General features: G+C 48.9%; 1 protein-coding gene across 1 annotated transcript; it reads right to left on the bottom strand.

The window, feature by feature from the left end:
• Nucleotides 1-11,635: 11,635 nt before the first annotated feature.
• LOC149363020 (uncharacterized) lies at nt 11,636-19,323 on the bottom strand. The gene is made up of 2 exons (XM_089569859.1): nt 19,189-19,323; nt 11,636-13,669 (listed from the first exon to the last, which is right to left on the bottom strand). Exons 1-2 carry the CDS (start codon nt 19,321-19,323, stop codon nt 11,636-11,638), a joined length of 2,169 nt encoding a protein of 722 aa, XP_089425985.1.
• Nucleotides 19,324-22,592: the final 3,269 nt, after the last annotated feature.

Genomic DNA, 22,592 nt, shown 5'->3' with positions numbered 1-22,592 from the left:
TTCTTATGGCTCCAGGAAGCATGATGCACACTCAAATATTCATATATTCACAGTGAATAATTTATTATCGCATTTTTAGGTGAACGATTTTCAGTTTCGGTTTCGGAACGCCGAGTTGTACAGTGACGTCACAGAGGGGGAAGATCAACTACTTCGCTTGGTCACGTGGGCCCACAAAAGTTGTGACGCACCTACTGCTGCATCGTCTGCTTTCTCACACACGTGCTGACCAGCGCATGAAAAAAAAAACAACGGCATGGCTATAGCAGCTCGGATTCTGACGGATCTGATTCCAATGAGTGAGGACATCGACTTTTTTTTTTATCACACGCTAATATCGCCTTCGCGTATCGCGTGAGGATGCGAAACACTTTGCAAAATGCCAGTGCGCATCGCTGCGCCGCTCTACCCAAGCAGCGCCCACAACCGGTGTCACACTTCGCCTCCGTGCAGCAGTACCTGAGCGCTGCTTGGGATGGTGTACAAATATCACAAGAAAAGACAAGATCGCCTTGTTATCAGAACTGCCAGCTATACTCGAGCAGCGACAAAGCATATACCTGCTTATGTTGGGAGCTTTCGGCAACGGCACCGCTCGTGGGCGCTCCGGGCGACGAGCTATAGCTGCTGCTGCCTGGCTGCCTGGCTGCCGTGGTCGTCGCTAGGCCTATAGCCTGTTTCGCAAGCGGCCGGCGCTTCGGAAGTCGCCTGCGCTATAATAAAAGGCCTACTTTTCACAAATAGCTTTAGTGTCAACAGCATCATCTCACAATAAAATAATAGTATGGTCAATCTCCTCGACGCCTTCGGCAGCGGAGCTTGCGGGCGCCAGGCGAGCCGGACCCGAACGTCGGGCCAGCGGCAGCTGCGAGGCGGTTGTGGCAAGAAATTTGCTCATATCACAGTTGTTACCTCTACCAGCAGCTCAGTATTAGTCAGCGATCCTCAAAAATGACAATTTTTTCACATTTCTTGTCCCATGGTTTATTATTTACGTCAAGAACACTCTCCAGCTCGCTTTTATGACGTCGGCAGACGGTATCCAGGCGGGCCGACCGGCCGGCAGGCTCGGCGTACTTCACGTCCGCACAAGAAAATACAAAACAGCCATGCTACCAGAAAGGATATGCTTCCTAGATTCGAGATACGACAGCATGACTGTGCTAAAAGTGGATCTTTCGGCAACGACACTGCCTGCGGCAACGCCGGGCGACGACCTGCGCGCTGGTCCCAGACTGCCCTAGTCGTCGCTAGGCCTAGCTGGTTTCGTATCGACTTCGCAGCTGAGGGCGCTTCGGGACTGGCCAGCGCTCAGAAACGTGCTCCGCTCGGCACCCCTTTACTGTGAGCTCGTCCCATAATAAGAGATATGTTCGATTTCCACGACGTCTTCAGCAACGGAACTAGCAGACGGCAGGCGAACCGCACCAGGTAGCAGCCGCACAAAACCGGCTATGGGATGAAATTTGCTTGCTTCGCAGTCATCACTTCTACCAGGAACTCGGTATTTGCCAACGATCGTCAAAAACGATGCATTTTTGATATTCATATATCCCAGGGTTTGCTATGAACGTGAACAAACAATACTATCGCGTTCTTCAGATGCCGGCGGTCGGCACAAAGACTGGCGCAGGCCGCCCGGCTCCAAGGAGTGCGCCCTATGTCATCATGACGCTGCCGCTCTCCGCGTTCGCATTGGCTGCCGCTTCCCGTCGTTGCGTTTGCCGCGAGCGGCCCGCCGTTGACATCTAACAGGCCGGACGCAGGCGGCGAGCTGCAATCGGACGGTGCGACGCTGCTCGCAACGGCGCGCCGCAAACCGAGCGACGGGCGGTTAGCAGCAAATGCGGCTCGCTGGTGCGTCGACTGCGCTCACGCGGCTGTGCCCCGCTCATCGTACGTCACTGTATTTTGGCATGACGTCACTAAAACTTTAATTTTTCTTCCCACCTTGTGACGTCAGGGTTGATGGCGCTAGCGATAGCTCTAGATCGTGAGAGTGAGCATTTAGGTAATCTTTGGAACCGAATTAAAATATTTTTTTAAGCGTTTGTTGTGTCCAACACCTGGCTGTCAGTGCCCTTGCATACAGAGGAATCCCATAGCAGGCTTTTTATAGCTTCAAAATTTGGTGTCTCCACCCCTTTAACGCAGATGAGGACGCGGAATGGAAACAGATTCTACATGACAGTTCATTACGTCTTGTGGACCTAATTATACGGCACAGCCAACGAAAAGCTCTCGAATTCGAGCATGTCGAACAATCCTTACGTCGTGAACCGGACCTTACGCCGAGAGAAATAACTCAGCTAAAAGAATTCGAAGAACGAAAGAAAAAAGACACAAATATGCAGAAACTTAGCAAACTCCGGCGAGACGGTGTGACCCCGGCGCCACGTTCACCAATTCCGCCTTCTACTAAAAGCACGCTAGGCCCTGAGCAACCTAATACTAGCCGGTCTTCCATCGAGGCTGACAACGTTGTGAACGTATCGAGCCATCCACTCTCTCCTTCGGAACGAAAGTTGCTCTCCAAGGGTTTAACTTTCTGCCCGACAACGGGAAAATTCAACGAATTCCAATTATATCAGGATCTGGATAACTTTGCAAGGAATCTACGTCTGCGCGAGTACTTCCGAAACCGCGAAAGCAACCGTGAAATCAACATACCCGGGACATCAAACCAATCATGGACTCCAAACGAACACAGAGATAAACATCTGGATATGTACATCGCCGCCGTTCAAAAGGATATCATCGCCTCATATTCAAAATCAAAATCAAAAAAAGTCCCGAACAACCTCTCATCCGAGGAACGGCGAGCCCTCGACTCTTTAAATCAGCGATCTGACATTGTCATCAAGCCGGCGGACAAAGGCGGTGCTGTTGTTGTTATGGACAAGTCCGAATACATAACAGAAGGTTTCCGGCAATTGGAAAACGAACAATTTTACACGGAGCTAACCAGTGATCCCACAGGTCAATTCGAAATCGAAATTAACAATAAGTTAAAATCACTTCATCAAGATCAAAAGATATCCGGGGAAATTCTTAAAGCAATGACTCCAGTCAGACCAGTCCCTGGACGGTTCTACCTACTCCCGAAAATACACAAACCCAACCGTCCGGGCTGTCCCATTGTGTCGAGCAACGGCACACTCACCGAAAAAATATCTAGCGTCCTCGACTTCCTTTTGAAGGACATTATACCAACTATCCCGGCCTACATTAAGGACACAAATCACTTTCTCAGAGTGATATCTAACCTCAAAATTCCCAACCGAAGCTTCTTGGTTACAATGGATGTGACATCTTTATATACAAATATCCCCCACCCAGACGGCATACGCGCGACAGTGGATGCATACTTAAGGACAGATCCCCCCGTTCATCTTGATGAGGAAACTCTTTCTGCAATCCTAGGCTTAGTACTGAACTACAACAACTTTGAATTTGAGGGAAGACACTATCTTCAGGTCAACGGCACGGCGATGGGAACAAAGATGGCTCCGGCCTACGCTAACTTATTCATGGCAGCACTGGAAACAGAATTCCTTGACACTCAGTCCTTGAAACCACTCCTTTATAAACGTTTCCTGGACGATATTTTTTTCATTTGGCCGCACGACGAAGCCAGCCTCTTGGCATTCATAGCGAGGTATAACGCATTTCATCCTTCCATATCGTTCACCCACAGCATCTCCACAAAATTTATAAACTTTTTGGACGTTCAAATAGAGAAAAAAGGCAGCGTGCTTAGGACAACCCTCTACAAAAAACCCACTGACCGCCAGCAGTACCTACATTTTAAGAGCAGCCACCCACGGCACTGCAAGACTGGCATACCCTACTCACAGGCTCACAGATACCGACGGATTTGCTCTGAGCTCGAAGACTTTGACCACCACGCTGAGCAGCTAAAAACAAATCTTTTACTTAAGGAATATCCAGCGTCCATCGTCGATGACGCTATCCTGAAAGCTCGTGGTTTAGACAGGAATAAAATAATAAATTCCCCACAATCGCGGGATAGTGAAAGGCCAAGCAACCTTATTCTCACGCATTCATCTAACATTCCACGTGTTAATAGTATCCTATCAAAACATTTTAATATTATCCAGCAAAGCAGTCACTTGTCTCTCATTTTTAAACAACCACCAAGAGCAGTATACCGGCGCAGTAGGAACCTGAGGGACATTTTAGTTAAGTCCAAAACAACGCCCAACTCCAACCCGAGTCCTGGATGTCAACCGTGCCGTAAGCCACGTTGCAAGGTTTGCAGTCATATGCAGACTACAACCATCGCTAAAGGAACATTCTCCGATTTCACCTTCAGGATTAGGGAAACCCTGAATTGCGACAGCGCGAACGTAGTGTATATGCTACACTGCAGTGTGTGTGGCATGGAATACATCGGTCAAACGGAAACACCGTTCAGGTTGCGTTTTAACAACCACAAGGCCCATACTCACGCGCTGCCAAATCTTCCTTTTTCTAAGCACCTGTGCCTGCGCCAGCATGCTTTCGAAAACATTCACGTCATCCTTCTCCAATCGGGTTTCCAAACAAGTCGCCAAAGAGAACAAAGAGAGTCGTATTTCATACACAAATTTCGGACACTAACACATGGAATTAATGAAAACTTGGGCAATTTTACCTTCCTCAAAAGCCTAACTAGCTAGAACAATTTGAACGTCTGGAATCCCTCCTCTTCCATGAAGCCTGCACTCTGCGGGGTCCCACGTCCCCATTCTTACTTTTCTTAATTTTTTTTTTCTGAACGTACTTACTCTTTAGGTTCCTTCTCACCCGTCCTTTCGGCCCCTTCTTTTGAAAAACCAGTCTGTGCTCGAATGCCTTCGCGACGAAAAGCACGAAGGGAATGGCCTACTGTGGGTCGGACGCCGCGGCACTCGGCTGCGGGATCGGGTTCCCGCACGGCGTCTGGCCGGCCGCCCTGCCTCCCTCGACCGCGGCGCCGCGCTTCCGCCGTGGCGATAACGGGCTTGTCTTAAACAGCTCTAAATGTTGTGGCTGACTCGTAACTCACGTTACAACGGTCCAAAACACCTGCACCGCTGGGGAGCGGTCCGTTCTGTGATGTTATACACTGTACACATGCATGCGTGCGCTTGTTTGTTTCTTTCTTCTTTTTGTGTTTCTTTTTTTGTTTTATTTGTGGTTTTGCTTTGTACTTTCCTTGTTAGAATATTGTTTGTGTTAATTCTGCTGGGTTCACCACCCACACCGAAGGGAGCTTCTCTCGAAACATTCCTTCTGAGAAGCAACTAGTTCCCTCCCTATCTATTTCTATAGCTTTGTTACCCAAGCCTCCGCCGTTGCCTTCCTATATTTATTTTTATTTTTTAATGTTACTTTTGCTTCCTTTATTTTTATATTTTTGTGCATATATGTTTTTCCCCCTTCCCTGTCCTTCGCAACCGTCACCCTCTTCCCCCTAAATGGACTGGAGCACTTGCGGCTTATACTGACTTTGCGTCCCTTTCCACTAACGGGAGAGAGAGTGGTTTCACCTCACCCTTTGCGCACGCTGCGTAGAAAATGAGAAACTGTGTTCATTCTTGTGTATACCCTGAGGAAGGACGGTCCTCCGTCCGAAACTGTCGGTATTAAATCAAGATAATTGCAAGGTTGTGACCCCTTCTTCTACAAGTCTTCCTGGCCCATTGAACGACAAGACCTCCTGCAACTATATATATATATATATATATATATCTACCTGAGCTTTCCATCGTGCCTTCCTCGATGGGTCCGAATGGTGTCGCTCTTGGTACGGTGCCGGTTTTCGGGAGGCGGATGGCGACTAGCGCAGCGCCGAGAGAGCGAGACATAACTTTAATGACCAAGGGATCAGGGACACGGTCCCTGGGTCCCCGCACGGCCCTGCACTCTATACGTTGATATAAGTTGAGTTCCGTGACAATGGGCGGCCCAGACAGTGGCGATCTTCTGCCTGGCCGGGTCCGTCGAGCTCAGTAGGATCTCCCATTCCTCCCACGTGGTCAGGAGCTCCGTGCCCCGCGGGGGAGGGTCCGCAGCGCCGATGTGTCTACGGGCGCCACGGGGCAACGGTGCAAAGAGCTCGCCGAATCGTGGCCTCCGCGATCAGTTCGGGCTGCGCGCCGTTGCTTAAACGGCGCACTTGATCGCGGAGGCCACGGCTGGATGGTCCAGATGACGGGCTGCCTGACCAGCAAGGGCGTCCGCAGAATTTTTTGCAGGGGGGGGGCCCGTTGGTGCCCCGGGGGGGGGGGGGGGGTATGTTCGTAGCAGAAAGGCGCTATTTGCGGAGTAAATTTATTTATTTATATATAAATAAAAATTAAACAAAATGCACACATGAAAGAAAAATTACAAACAGCAAATTAAAGCGCGGCTAGGAGAGGTACATTGGAGTTTATCAACGAAGAAACAACTAAAATTAATAAAAATGCAAAAAGATGCTATATCACTTCTTGGAGAAGAGTGCTCAGTCTTGCTGCATACGGGTTCTCGACTCACCCGGATTGATGACCAGCACACAGCACAATATGTTCACAAACACGCAACTACAGTCACTCAGTCAGTCTTCCTTGAACAGCAACTGTAGGCGCCTCGGATTTTTCTGGGCGAATTGCGTAATTACACGTGTGATAAATTCACTTCTGTGCTTCATTACACGCTCTCGGTGCACACTCATCATACACATTGATTGGAAAAACTGTTGAACGCGTACGTTGAAAACAAAAGATGACTATATATACAACGAAAACTTACTTACAAGATAAATGCACGCTCGCAGCTTCATACACCTCGCTCCATCTTGCTTGCGCATCCGCACAGTCGAGCAACCGCACACACACTGCTCTCCGCTCGTCGTTTTCTCGTCCGCTGTCTTGGTTGTTCTCAGCTTCGCTGACAACCGGCCACTAAAAACACCCAAGCACAAACACAGAGGCGCGCACACGTGCAAGGGCTTACTTGCCGCAGTATCCCCGAATGCGCACTTTGGGGGTGAAAGGAACGCCGCGCAACTTCCGAGGGGAAGGGACACTCGCCACTCCAGTCGGAAAATTTGTTTTTGTGTTTTTATGGGGTTCAGAGCCCCAAAACGACTCAGGCTATGAGGGACGGAGTAGTACAGAGTTCCGGGTAATGTCGACCACCTGGGTCTCTTTACCATGCACTGACACTCACAGTACATGGGCGCTGTTGTGATTTGAGGCCCAGCCAGAGGTGACAGGCGAGCCAGGCAGGCGCCATCGGGCTGCGTTGACCAAAGGCGCTGGTTTTCGCAGAAGACGCAAAGAACGCTGGTGTGGGGGCGCCTCGGGAGACTGCGTCGCCGTGAACAAAAGCAGCTAATCCCCTTTGCCGGAGATTCTGAAAGCGGCGCTTCTACCGAACTGCGCTACCCGTGGATCGGAGGAGACAGCGAGCGGCGGCGGCGCCAACTCATCGCCCGCTTGCCCCTGAGCAGCCCGACAAAGCGGGGGTGGACACGGCTGATTTTACCTTCCCTCCTTAAGAATTCATCGGTGACCGGCGTAACGATAGGCGAAAACAAGATGCCCCGTGCACTGTCTGCCTCCGTGTCGCTATCTCTCTAGAGATCAACGAAACAGACACCCATCTCAAGGCGGCTCGAAACACATGCTCGCCGGTGCCGCTGTATGTCTGGAACAGGTCGCCCTTCAGTAGAGCTAACGATGGCGTGGTTTGAAAACGGCGGAACGACGCACGCCCGGACGCGGCATTTCGCAGATGTGACCATGCGGGGCTGCTTTTACCCTTTTGACTGAGCGCACCACCGCCCCTGGCGTGCGGCCATCACTCACGGTTCGAGTGAGTGATTTTCCAGGGGGGTGCAGCCGCCCCCCCTTGCCCCCCCCTCCGGACGCCCATGCTGACCAGGCAGCTGTAACGTCCGCATAGGCACCGCTCACATCGGCTGTCAGGTGCCGGTAAAAGGTCCTGAAAGAACACATGGAAGGTGAGAATATTGCGTGCGTGACTCCAGATAGCTGCTGTGCTGCCGAGCTCGCTCTATTCAACTACTCCTTACTATAATATACAGGCTGCTTCGTGAGTATAGTTTCTGTTTAAAGAACGGATGTGGCCTAAACGCAGTCAAGAGTCACAGGCAAAACTCTGATATACGAACTGAGAGGCAAGGCGGGCAGTATGTCATTACAAATATTACAAATTAGTCGAGGAGCTCTGCACATTTCTGTGCAGCAGTCGAAATAATCAAAGTGATAATGACAGAGGCAGTAATACTAGACACCATAGTAATACGGAGGAGTCGAACAATCCGCCGGTAACCAAATAGGAACTAAAGGAAGCCTTAAAGGAACCCTGAAATGATTAGATGGCCATGTTGCAGTGCAACAGACCTGTAGAGGAGGTCTTTGTGGTTATTCGAGTCAAATTTGAAAGCTCTGGGTGCACCTTATACGGAGCCCTCCACTATACGGCGTCTCTCATAGCCTTAGTCGCTTTGGGACGTTAAACCCCATAAACCAGACCAAACCAAATTGGAAATAATTTTTTAAAAACGCTGCTCGCAAACGATTAGGGCGACACCTCACAGCCGCGTGTCCCCTACCACAATGACGTCAGTGGGCAGACGGGGCCTAGAAGGTAAGCTAGCGCCTCGTCGATGGAAGTTATCATGGGCTTCCTCAGGAGTCAGGACCACATTAGCCACCATGGATGCCGTAAGCATCATGGGCCGGTGCGCTACCGACTGCAGAACCACAACTTTTGGGGCGAAAATCATGTAAAAATGTAAAGTTTGCACAAAATAAGTGACGGCTTGCTCTCCTATTGGCCAAGTATTGCACACTACAGAAACTACCTTTAAAAAGAAATAAATAAAAAAATGTTGCTAAAACGCTTTAAGAGGTTTCTTAATTGCATTTCGGAAAATAGAAATTTTTTATTGGCGTCGTGTGCTGTTGCGTTTTCGCTACTATGACTTTTGCGCATTACGTTCGTCTGCGTGCGAGGTGCGTGATTTGACGGCCCTTTTCTGAAGCAGCACGTATGCGCGCACACACGGAGAATGGCGTTTTCGGAATGGTACGTGTCAGTAACGCCACTCTGTTCCCGAAAAAACCCGGCTGTAGATTAAGTGCAGCGCCGTCAGCTTACCCTCTAGTTGAAAGCAATGAACTCTATGAGACGGGGTGACCTTGAAGGCTGGCCCGTCTGCTTACTGACGTCATCGAGGTAGGGCATGCACGGTTGGGTGTCGCCCTAATCGGTGCAAGCTACTGCGAGCAGCGATTTTTAAATATAATATATATTTCTGAATTATAGGGTCCACGCATAACTTTCAGATTTGACTCGAATACCCACAAAGACCTCCTCTACAGATCTGTTGCACTAGAATATGCTATCAAAATCATTTCAGGGTCCCTTTAAGTAGTGCGAATGGAAAAACAACTGTTAAGTATCTGATAGCTGCATATCTTTGGAAAGACGATGAGGAGGTCGTGGTAGCAAAACTTTCTACCTTCTATACGCAATGGCTGCCGACCTCGAACGTACCGGAATCTTGGAAGAAGGCTAAAGGTTATCCTAATACATAGGAAAGGGTACGCAAAACACTTGAAAAACTATAGACCGATCAGCTTAATACTGTCCGTTGGCTACAAAGCGTTCACTGAGGTAATAGCTAATAGAATTAGAGCAACCCTATATATACACACACAGCCTACATAGATTAAGAATCTTACTCATTGTAATAAACCGCAGCAGTCGTGCTGCCATTGCGTAGCCGGGGTGTAGAAGAGGCATAGACACTGGCAAATATCTGTCTTGCCTGTAAATCCAGGGCGGTCCCTCATAGGGAAAGTGATACAATACCAATCAGGAAAGGTATCAAGCTGGGACACACGATATCTCTCGAGTACTACTCATCGCTTGTTTGGGGGTGATATTCAGAGAACTGGATTGAGAAAATATCGAAGTTAATTCGTTGATGAGATGATTGCTTTGCTAGGGAAGACGTTCAGCACGTACAGTTAGGCGCCCACTACCAAAAGCGTTATTCTTGCTAAGTGGAGAAACCACGCTGCCAAGAGACGGCGACTGCCTGATATGCGCATCAAGTTGCCTAGCATTTACAAGTGTCCTGTTCTACATGTAACACGGGTACGAGCCCGACAATATATGGCCTTTTGTGGAAGTGCGTCGGACTACAGCGAATCCATGCCCTGCACATTACCCCGGTCGGTTGCTTATAGGATTGGATTATGCCCTAGAACTCTGTTGGCGCCAGAGACAGGCTCCTATCCTAGTGGGCCTTTGTGCGCGCTATTTGCATCGACCGCCGAATGTGACCTCCCTGCCAACTTCCTCTTTCAATAACTAGGCCACTGAGCCATCCTACTTAAAAACGTTTTCTTTTTCTTCGTGGCGGCCAAGAATAAACATTCAGGGAGTAGTGTGCGCCCGACAGTGTTGAACGTTTTTGCTGGCTTTTGTTCTTTTTAGGTTAAACTGTGCAGCGCCTACGATTAACTCCAGGGTGGACGAGGATTAAATTTGATGGATAAGAGGGCCACGGCTGGCACAGGACAGGGTTAATAAAAAAAATGTAGTGGGCGTAGTTAGGCTGATAATGATACTGATATTTGTTTTGTATGTTTGCGTGCCGGGAGCGTGAAGTTGAGGCCGAGTTACGCAATTAGTATGGCGTTTGTGGGCGAACACGCCGCGTGCCCGCGCACGCCATGCACCACATCCCAGAGCGGCTTAAGACTATCTTCACGAGTTTTGTAGCAACTAACGACTGCGCTTAGAGTTTCGTGCGAAATGAGACCGGATGCTAGTTGAAGCTAAACATTTTTTTTCCACGAAAATGGAATTCTTTGCACATTTGTTGTAGAGGAACAGACTTTTTTTAACCAGTGAACTTTTTGAATGCCCCGAAAAAAGTGACCCCTTTATTCCTCATCCTGGCTAAAGTTTCTCAAGCCACGAGCGCGGTAGACATCCAACGCCTGCACGCACACAGATGCGTACAAAAGAGCCAACAATTCTTTACCCGATTTTCAAGTGCATTTGAACAATGTCCTGCTTACCTAGGAGCCACGCAGTTGAGAGAGAATTGCGGAAAGAAACAGTAAGAACTTGTGGCCGCAGTTAAAAATCTGCGAACAATTTCCTTCCACTTCTTGTCTTCGAATAGAAAGCTTCTTTAAACCAGACTCATTTCAATTTCACTGGCCATGCACACTTTCATCTGCGGTAGTGCGAACAGTCTGCGCACATAGTCGATTATGCGGAGAAAGGTATGCGAGGAAGCGGTTCCTGGCATTGAAAAAAATATTGCATGCGCAAAACCATTCTCAATATCATACGTATTATATGGAATACGCCCACAGACAGTGCTCACAAGAAAGTAATGCTCATGTGTCACTTCGTAAAGGATAAAACATAAGCGGCACACAGTACGTCTTCCGGACCATGCAGCTTACATCCCACGCATTTGACTGCCCAGCATACGCAGATTCTAAGGAAAGTAATTACAACAAAACGTCAATGGCGCTGAAATAGCACTGCACGTGCGAACATAACTTAGGGTCAATGCAATCACGCTGCATAATGTACGCAGCGTCGTACGCTACACAACGAGACACTCAGGTTCGGCTTTCAAGTACCTAGGCCAAGTAGAATGGCAGCTGAAGGCATGCCGATAGCCGTCTTCGTGCATGGCGAGGTTGCACCAGTTTTCACCATCCACACGGTGGCAGAATCGGCTACAAAAGCTGATGTAAAACGTCTGTCTTCCTGTTAATTCTTCCAGGGACCGCAGCGGCAAAAACGCTTTGTCATCGCCGGAGGCGCTTTGCAACGCTTTGACGGCTAGTTTCAGGGCGAACAGCTCCCTGATGAACCGCTCGTCGGCATCCGTGTTGGCTTCGTCCCAGCGGCACGTCCTCAAGGACGACCACCAGAAGCGCTTGGAGAGCTTGTCGTCAATGTTTCGACCGCGTCCCACTATGGCCTTCACAATACTCCGGGCCATCTGGAAGCCCAGTCCGCTGTAGGAAATCGTAGGCGAGCCGTGAATGTAAAAAGAGGGAGGGTAGAAGGCGAACATTCGGACTTGCAGAAAATTAGTAGAGAACAGGTAGTGAATATCTTGGGTTCGCCATTTGAAACGAGCGGTCATAGCCGGATGGGATTGGCCTGTTTTCAATACGGCGGCGAGCGCTTGTCGAGTCTCAAGCCAGGATTCGAAGTAGCTTGAAGACCTATTCGGAAAGCTTCTGTAAAGCCACTCGAGGCGACGCGTGTTGGACACTCTCACGGTACACCGTTCTTGGCACAAGTTCTTTATCTTTTCAACGGCGGTTCTCTTTGATGGCTCCGTTATGACGTCAGTTTCTCGAACGAGCCGTACGAGCGTCTCAGTGGTGGTTTGCAGGACTTCTGAGGTCATTTGGATGTCGCCGTGCTCAAAGCGCTTGACAAAATCGTGCAGTATCTGCAGAAGACCGAACGATTCGTGAACGCCTAGGAAGCAAAGCGTCCTGTTCATCTGCAGTCCAGGGTCATCGTAAGGGTGCAGTGAGTCGTAGCTGGGGTCGACTGTCCAGATGTAAGTGTAGGCAAACATCCACCCAACTACGTTCAGACTTCTTGCTCGTGGAAGTGAGGTAAGCGCTTCGGTTAGAATTCGAAGGCGGCGCTCGTCGTAAGCGAAAAACGTTGTCTCTGCAGTCAACAAATCGTCGTTCATGTGCCGTTTTAGGAGTGTCAGCCAGGTGGGAGACGTTACGTTAGGATTCATGTCCTGGATCTGCTGTAGCGTGACAATAACGTCATTTCCTTCGTCGTCGCTGCACGCGGTTAACTTTGACGTCAGCGTGATCTCGTCACGACGCAATATATCGATTTCTTCTCTGGACATGTTACGTCCGCTGAGGAACTCTGCTATTCCTCGTACCAGAGAGTCCGCCGCCATTCCGCTCTTGTACACCCGCTCAACCTGCCGCCGTCTGAGATCAATCAAGGGCCCGGGCTCCTGGAATACGAAGCTAGCAGTGTGGAACTTCCTCGTGCTTCGTCTCAGGTCAAAAAGCAGTGCGACTCTCCAGTTGATTACTAGGTCCAAAAGGACGTCCAGAAGGGTAACGTCTTCGGGTGGATCGCTTGGCCACGGTATTCTTCGCTCTCTCATGAAGCTGATAAAAGGACCCGGAGTTCCGGTCCGTGGCCGCTCCAGGCACAGTTTGTAAGCAAATAGGGCCTTCAGATCCGCGCTGGATGCGTTGTGGCTGCAATTCCCCGCCGTCTGGTACTTCTGCGAGTCGTAGGCCATGACCTCGTTGTAGATTCTGATCTCTCGCTGTTCCTGCTCTCTCGGCGAAGCCTTGGAACCGCAGACAAAGGCGTGGAGGCTGTGGCAGGGGTCGGCCCCGACGTTCATTCGGGCGCGCAGTTCGCTGGCGTGCAGCATGCAGTCGTCGGTGCCACAGACGTCGGCGGCCTGGTGCGTGACCATGACGGCCTTGATCTGGCGCAAGAAGAACAGGATGACGAAGCTGGACAGCACGAGCAGCGACAGTAGCACAGAGCTATAGAAGAAGACTTTGGAAGAGTGCTTGCGGCTCTGGTAGAGCAGCGAAGAAATGCGGCGAGTCGAGTGTTCCTGCGCGAGAGAAATCACGCAGTGGCGTGTTAGTTGTCGGTCTCCGTGAGTTAGCCTTCCGCTAATGAAGAGGCACCCCTGAAGTCCCCAGGTAAGCGCAGTTCGTGTGTGAGAATGGTTAGAACTTTAGTGCATGCCGCTTTTATGCTCCAACTACACTATGTGGATTTTCATATTGGGCGCTGCGTAAAAGGTTCCTAGATACGGTTTATGGTTTATTGGGGTTTAACGTCTCAACGCGACTGGGGCTATGAGAGACGCCGTACTGGAGGGCTCCGGAAATTTCGACCGCCTGGGGTTCTTTAGCGTGCGCTGACATCGCACAGTACACGGGCCCCTAGAATTTCGCCTCCATCAAAATTCGACCGCCGTGGCCGGGATCAAACCCGCGTCTTTCTGCTCAGCAGCCGAGCGCCATAACCGCTAAGCCACCGCGGCGTGGTTCCCAGATACTATTATACATATACTGGATTCAGTTTAAGCCTTCCAGCTAATAAGCTGTCCATTCATAAACTTATTCAGTGAAACTGTGGTGGTTTCTAAACTTGAATTGTAATATGGCTGGCATCTTAGCATGATGCGCTTCTAAAGTGAGCCATTCGAATCATGCGTCAAGGCCAGCTAAGTCACTGAAGGAAGTCAGCAGAAATACGCCGCTACGTGCAGCTGCTGAATCATACCGCTGCGCTAAAACTTGGCTCTGAAGCGGCTGCCTTAACAACGATGTACAGCCTTTGACAAAAATGTACACCTCACGCGGTTTGGTCCCGGGCCATGCAGTGTGGCTAGTTTCGCATCGGCAGCGTTTCAAATCTCACAATGGTGACAGTGGTCCTAAACCTAGGACTTTCAAGGGTGTTCGAGAGACCTACTTCGCGCCTTACAAGCAACCGTTGGCTGCATATTTTTGCCAAATACTGCAGCTTGTGCTTCGAAAGACGGTCTACAACTTCCGAATTGACCCTTCGTTCCTGAAGCCATAATCAAGAATTATAATTAGAATTCAGTAATTAACTATGGAGAACCAAACATACTGCAGACTAGGCCGCGCGACTCTCAATAGCCCCAAGTTCGTTTCACGGGGCCACACCACTCCGTCTATTTTAAAAGCTTGGATATCTTTAGCTGGGGCACCCGGTATATTCCGTTGGTCTTGGTTTTGAGGTTTAGTTTTGGTTAAAGGAAAGACGCAGCAACGGTCTCAAAACTCGCCGGCTACCTCAACTACGCTGTGATGGAATTGATGGAGGAGGGATTGAAAAAGAGAAGAGAGGAAGAGGCACTGTAGTGGAGGGCTGCGAAGAAATTAGACCACTCGGGAATATTTACCGTGCACTGACATCGCACAGCATATGGCGTCTTTTGCATTTCACTTGCATTACAACATGACCGCGTAGTTCACTTGACCATCCGGTGGGACAGCTCCTACGAATTCTTTTTTTTCGTAACCAGCTGCTGGCAGTGAAGTGGTACCTACATTTCGGCCGCGTCTCACTCTGAGTGGCCGCCTAAAAAACTGTTTTTTGAAGGAATGAAACCCACAATAGCTGTCCTACTTCTCGGCGGACACCTTAATCGCGCCCTAAGGGGAGAGAGAAAGGCGGGAGTGAAAAAAGAAAAAAAAAACGACGGACGATTTGGGGTGGCTAGGCCAAATAAGAATTAGGTCCGCGAGCACTTCAGTTTCGGTTCAAACCTCGTTTTTCAAGGTCGAGCAGGCTTCTGGAATTAAGCTTCTCCTTAAGGGTATGACGCCATAGCGTTCATGTGTTAATCCCTATATACAGAATTGGTCATTTTCGGCGTTAAGTTCACAGATCCCTGAGAGCCTTCATACCACTCCTGGCACAGTGGTGCAGCGGTTAAAGGGAAGCTGAAGAGATTTTCGAATTCATTAAGATGCTCACGTATGGATGTGGAAACCTTAAAAATCATGCGGGTGAAATTTTTTTGCAGATTAATCACTTAGGAGCGACGTAATCGCCGTTTAAAATTGCGCGGTAGCTCCGCCCCCCGCTGTCCGCCGAGCGCTGCTGATGACCCTGACGATGCGAGCCGAAACCGGAAACCGTGGGGTGGTGACGTAAACATTGGTGTTCCGTCGCCTCGCAGCCTCCGCGACCGTGCTTGTTTCTGCGTGCGTGCCATCGTATGCTGCTTCGATCTGTCGTATGTTCCTGTATTTGTGCGTTTTTATGTTTGTGGTGACGTACAGAAACGTGTGCAGCATCGAGTGAAGCTGGGGACCATCATGCCGGCGTTTTGCGCAGACTTCGGCTGCACTAACACCAGCGGCCGCGACGATGTGGTCTTTCATTATTTCCCGCAAAATAAGATTTCCGCGAGGTGGATCGCTGCTGTGAAGCGAAGGGATTTCAAGCCCTCAAAGACTACAATGCTATGCTTTGACCACTTTCGTGATGAAGACTATAACCAGAGCCTGTCGATAATGCGTTCATTGGGCCTGTCAACAAAGTCGGCTCGATTGAAACCCGGCGCAATACAGTCTGTCTTCGCGCACAGGAGCTCGTCATCGCCACTGAGGCCAGCTTTCGCGAAAAGGAGGAAGCTCGAGGTAAGAATTTGTGTGTTAACGCTATGAGAATTTGACTGCGCGAACCGGTGTTCTATGTAGTGTAGGCGCGTAATTTCGTGGATGCAAGACTTTCGGTAGTAGTGAGATGAACGGCGCTGGAATGAGAACGTCAGGACGGCAGCAAACTGCAGCTTACAAAATAAGTGCTTAGCTGTTATGCTCGCAGGCATGCATCCTGCATCTCGTACAGCATTGCTCATATCAGAGCTCGGCGCTAAAGTTTTTGGCTGAATAAAAATCTTAAACTGCTACTATAATACTGCAAGAGCTGGAGCGACGCGAAGTGCGCCTCACAACCGGAGACTGCGCACCGCGCGTGAGCTGAGAACTTCGTTCGGTAAGCGAGCACGTGAAAAGACGTTATATGCAGCCTCTTTACTCAATTATGCTCGAGCTCAAATATTCTAGGATTAATGCGTAGCCCTCAGTGGCGAGAACATAGGGAGTAATACGCGGCACATTTTTCTTCGTGCTCGGAGCGCCCAGAAAACTCTTTGCAGATGTTTCTGGTATACGGGCGCGCGGCGGTTCGTTTTCAATTTGGTTTCGCCTGGGGCCTGGCTGATAGCCGCCTCGTCAGCGCCCAATGTGCGCAGTCATGGCGCTTGCAGTCCGGCCCCAATGCGTACACTTTTTTTTTTGAGCGATCTACGTCGGACGCGCCCTCTGGCGCTGTGTTAGCGTGTGAAGTTGCCTGTCAGGGTGTAAGTTTTTAAAGAGATCTTTTTTGCTTGGCTATAATTTGCAGGATGTGCTCCAAATCTGCAAATACAACATGATATGAAAATAAAAATTTAATTAAGATATGCAATTTAGTGAGCGAATGGAAGCCTTCTGCCTATTACTGGTGTCTGCCATATCCCCCATTATAGCCCCAGGGATAAAATTAATACAAGGTTAGTTACCCATTTTTTAAAATAAATTTTGGACCTTCTAAAGAAACACCTGGTATATAATAAATGACCTCACTTTGCACGGAGCTCGCCAATCAACAAAACAGTTTATGAAATAAACCAGAAGATTTTACTCATACTGAAGCACACTTTTGTTCTGTTTGCAACAATAACATCATATTGCTTATGCCTTTCAGGTTCTTGCCGAACTGCTGCAAGATCAAGACTGCACACCAGACGATAGTGCAAATCAAGACTGCATGGAAAACGACATCATACCTGGAGGCTCCACACCAGACAGTCAAGAATACACACCAAACAGCAATACAAATCAGGACTGTGCAACAAGTCGAATTCCACTGGCAGATGCTGCTGAGGACCCTGCATCGAACTTTTCTAAAATTGATGACAAGGCTGACAAGTCTGTTCACGTTCTAATGCAGCCAATACCAGTAAAGTGTTCTGCCAGGAATACATTTATAATAACACATGTAGTCGTAAAAAATTGCCGAGTGCAGCATGGCTTCATACATTTATAATAATATATAATTGTGCGCTACGTGTTCTACAGCAAGCCTTGCGATTCGGCCTGCTCGGTTGCAGCACGAGGCCATCGAGTTAGTGAAAAAAATCACTTGTCGCTTGATCTGAGAGAAAGGCGACCGCAAACGGATGGAGATATTCCTACAAAGGCTTGCAGTATGAGGCAACTCGCCTAAACAAGGATTTTAATTTACTTCCAGATCCCATCTTGGCACGCAGAACGAAAGGCGCACGTTTGTCACCTCGACGAGTTCTGCCGCAAAGCGCCGCAAATTTCTGTTTTACGCGTGTGTTATGAACCGAGCCGGCACGCAGCGACCGTGAAGCGATGCCAGCATAAAATTTGCGTGCAAAAAGAGCCTTATAACTTCTTGCGCATGTCAGTGGTCTGTGTGGATTACAAGCAGATTTGCGGCAGCACCGACAAGCGGCAAGACAACAATGCCGACGATCGCATTCCGCTTACATTGCATTAGGAAAATTTCGTGCAGCAGTGCTATACAACAATTGCTCGCTTCAAAATTAATGTATTGTATCTCTGAATGAAGTTTGGCTAGAAAAGTATGCTTACGAAAGAACATTTCCAACACGTGGAGATGCTGACACTTCGCTTTCGTTCAAGCCAAAAGCACCGCTTGCGCCAGCATCGTTGCTTCCTTGGAGCGGTTTGCTCTTAGCGATTGTTTCGTACATGTAGGGGATGACGCCAAGATCCTTCGATGTGTTCCATCGTGATATAAGCATCAAACCAACAGCCCGAACCACCGCGCGCCGCGCTTCATTTACTACATCGGCGGCGACCGAGCCGGGCTCACCGAGCCAACGCCAGTGTTTACGTCACGAGGCGCCCAACCAATCACAGGCGGCAACGAGGCGCGCGCGCTGGCCCGAGGCGCTGCTGCACTTTTCGCCAAAATAAAATAGGTTTGCGCTTTCTTCTGCCTAATTTCGATGAGAAATTCGAATTCCAAGGGTGGAAAACTGTAAAGTGCATCTCTTCACTCAATTTTTTCGGGAAACCTTTCAGCTTCCCTTTAAGCGACAGTGTATAGGCATTTTGAGTCCACGGGCCGAGGTCCAGTGATTGGAGCTATCTATGGTCTATGGGAGTTTTAACGTCCCAAACCGACTCAGGATATGAGCGGCGCCGTAGTGAAGGGCTCCGGAAATTTCGACCACATGGGGTTCTTTAACGTGCACTGACAACGCACATTAGACGGGCCTCTAGGATTTCGCCATCATCTAAATTCTACCGCCGCAGCCGGGATCGAACCCGCGTCTTTCGGGTCAGCTGCCGATCGCCATAGCCACTGAGCCAACGCGGCGGCTGAGCTGAGATGTTCTTGAGTGCCAAGCTTTCCTACTGAGTCTAAAGTTTAAGGACAAGGGCTAAGCCTACAGCAGGGTCAACTATTAAGCTCTGCTTTTACTGGAACAAATGTGCAGGCGACGCGGTGATAGCGCGCTCTGTGGAACATCCCACTTACGCTGTACCGCCTGGACTGGGACAGCGGAACCACGCCCTCGGCGTCCGCCGAGTCGGGGCTCTCCGTCACGTTGACGACCTTCAGCGGAGGAGTTGTGTCAAGCGCTGTCCACAACGTCTCGTCGTCCTGTGACATGGCCCAGAGCTCGGTGCCGCCGTATCGCCTGCAGCACTGCGTCGTTGGCCGGAACTTTGAAGGGAACCGGTGCGGTGACGTCTTCTAGGTCGGCGCGTTCTTCTTCTTTGTCTTCTTCTGTGTCGTCCACGCGCTCGCGTGGCTAGGTGCGAACGTTTGTGTTCTTTCTTGTGCCGTAAAAGTTGTGAGGCAGCTATACAAGTGTGGTGCGAATAATACACATCTGCCACTTATTCGTTCACGATTGATAAATTCATCGAGAAAACCTAATTAGTCTATCGAAGAAACCAAAGTAGGAAGAACAGCCGTGGTCGCATGCTCCTAACCGGCACCAACTGAAAGACGTAGCATTCCATCCGCCAGATATATGGTGCAAAAATCAAGTGTACTCTACGACCTCCTGCTCTCCGATGATTCAAATCCAGTTTGTTTAGCCACCTTCAGTGCATCAAGAATTGAGGAAGCAAAAACTATGAACGGGGGTCTTGAACCGCACAGCTGTAGGATACTCTGCAGTTTATCATCAGTATCATCATCAGCCTTACTACGTTCACTGTGGAACAAAGGTGTCTACCATATTCCCTCAATTAACCTTGTGTTCATGCAAACTTCCTAATCTCATTTACTGCCTGACCCTCTGACACCACCTGATAAGATTGCTTGCGTTCGTATTACATGCCTTGCCCAAGTCCATTTCTACTTCTTGATTTCGACTAGACTGTCATAATTAACTCGCGTTTGTTCCTCGACCTGTTCTTCTTTCTTCCTGCATCTTAATGTTACACGTATCATCTTCCTTTCCGTAGCTTGCCGCGTTAGAGGGAAGTATCTGTGCCATAGGTTAGTATACCTGTAACATACAGCCGTTGCACACTTTCTGCTGGCAAACTGCTATTCATACCTGAGAATGCGTGCCGCATGCAGTCCATCGCATTCTTAGGCTCCTAGTTTTATCATTCTCGTGGTCGGGACCTGCGGTCACTACCTGCTCTAAGTATATCTGCTCATTGACAACTTCCAGTGCTCCGCTGTCTGTAGTAAACTGTAGCGCCCATCCGAGACTGTTGTCACGACGGCAGTATGGCGGTCAGTAACACAGCGAAAATGGCTTCAAAAACAAACTGTTTATTAGGCGGACCTGCGCCCATGAAGAACCGAATGACACCGGCAGCGGCCGTCTAGCGGCCGTCGTGCACGCTATCTAAAGATTTGGCCGGCTGTACATAATTTATGAAAACTGAGATTAACTGAGACTGGCGCTTACGGAGAGTTATCAAAGATGCTTCGCACATTCTTTAAACGACTTGTTCCCCTTGACGAAAACGTAAGGTAAACGCAGTACAATACCCCGTGGACTAAAAACAAGAGAGGCAGTGGGTATACTAATGAAAAGAGCGCAAAAATGACGATGGCACAGAGAAGAAAGGGATATAAATAGCTCTAGTTTGAATTTGAATTTTTATTGCGAAGAAAGCTTCGTTTATATCATAGCCTATAGCTAACCTGAATAGCGCTCAAGTAAGAACACGAACCGGAGAAAAAGAAAGTAAAGACCGTCTGTCGCCGAGAAACGACTGAGGCGCTTGAAATTGAGAAAAAAAAAAGAGGGCTACACGTTGTATGGATAAAATCTGCATGGTCTGCGATGGCTAAAGCAATCTGGCTTTTTTCGTTGACAATACGCGCTTGAGGTGTCTTAAGGCAATATTCCCCTCTTAAATAATTAGGGTTTTGGGGTTTTTCTGGACGCATTTATTCGGATAGCAGAGTGTTTCGGGTGATTTTAACAGGTTTTTTCTTTTCTTTGTTTTGCTACGATTAGAAAGCTGCAGCATAAATATATATTTTCCTTATTTAAAATTCAGTTTGACTTAAGCGTTCGTCATGTCTATTTATTTCAAGCGCAGCATTTTATTCAGGCTGTCTTATCTTTACCCAGCCAGCGTCATTTAAAACATGGTGAAATTTCCTTCTTCTGCTTCATATTTTCATCAGTCATCCTGCCTTGAAGCGAGCGGATTATGGCGGACTCCATAGTGGTCTACTGAATGGAATGCTTTATTCACTGAAGACAAGGTGCAATCAGCACGAGAGAATTTTCACTGCTTCCCGCATCTTAGCAGTTGTTTAGCACACTAAAACAAGTACACTTTAAACACGAATTAGTCTGGCAGTAAAAAGAGAGTGAGCTGTTCTCTAGAGCACACCATTTTAGGAGCGGGGTATGGTGCCCAAGTCGCCGGGTAGATTTCGATCACAAAATACCAGAATGCTTACTCTTGGCAATGGAGCTATATTCCCACCGCAAAGCATAGTAACTTGATATAGTCAACAATGGAAAGAGGCTTTTAAACGCGGCGCCGGAGGCGTCCAGGTTAGTAATTAGAGGGGATTGAAACCTCACTTAAAATTTTCGTAACTACTAGACCTTCAGATGTTTTGAAGATGGAATTTGTCTCTGCTAGCGAGTGTAAGTATTCTGTATTTTTAGTGTTGAAATCTACCCTAGGGCATGGGCAGAATCATCATCATCATCATCGCCATGACTACGTCCATTGCAGGGCAAAGGCCTCTCACATCTCTGTCCAATTAACCCCGACCCGCCGCGGTGGCTCAGTGATTATGATAATCGGCTGCAGACCCGAAAGACGCGGGTTCGATCCCGGCCGCGGTGGTCGAATTTCGATGGAGGCGAAATTCTAGAGGCCCGTCTACTGTGCGTTGTTAGTGCACGTTAAAGAACCCCAGGTGGTCGAAATTCCCGGAGCCCTTCATTACGGTGCCCCTCATAGCCTGATTCGCTTTGGGACGTTAAACCCCAATAAACCAAACCAAACCAAACCAATTAACCCCGTCCTGTGTCAGCTGCGGCCACCCCATCCCCGCAAAATTCTCAATCTCATCTGGCCAACTAACTTTCTGCCGCCCTATGCTAGGCTTCCCTTGCCTTGCAATCCAGTCCGTTGCCCTTAAGCACCATCGGCTATCTTGCCTTCGCATATTGCATGCTGTGCAAAAGCCCATTTCTTCCTCTTTATTTCGACTAGGAAGCCATTAATCAGTGTTTGATCCCTGCCCCACTATGCCCGCATCCTGTCTCTTAACGTTACACCTATCATTTTTCTTTCCATGGCTCGTTGCGCTGTCCTTAACTTACGTTGAACCCTCTTTGTTAGCCTCGACTTTTCTTCCCCATAGGTGGTAAGATACAGCTGCTGTAGACTTTTCTCTGGAGGGATATTGGTAAACAGCCATTCATAATCTGAAAG

Source organism: Amblyomma mixtum, chromosome 2 (assembly GCF_055824585.1).
Source record: "Amblyomma mixtum isolate Tamu chromosome 2, ASM5582458v1, whole genome shotgun sequence".
Classification (NCBI taxonomy): domain Eukaryota; kingdom Metazoa; phylum Arthropoda; class Arachnida; order Ixodida; family Ixodidae; genus Amblyomma; species Amblyomma mixtum.
This window is presented reverse-complemented; position numbering and strand designations above follow the sequence as displayed.

What these genes read in the sequence shown, in the direction of transcription:
- LOC149363020 (XM_089569859.1), bottom strand. Translation starts at nt 19,323, where the DNA reads ATGTCACAGGACGACGAGACGTTGTGGACAGCGCTTGACACAACTCCT. An exon ending in CCCAGTCCAGGCGGTACAGC is followed by an intron (nt 13,670 to 19,188) that starts GTAAGTGGGATG and finishes TCTCTCGCGCAG; the next exon opens with GAACACTCGACTCGCCGCAT.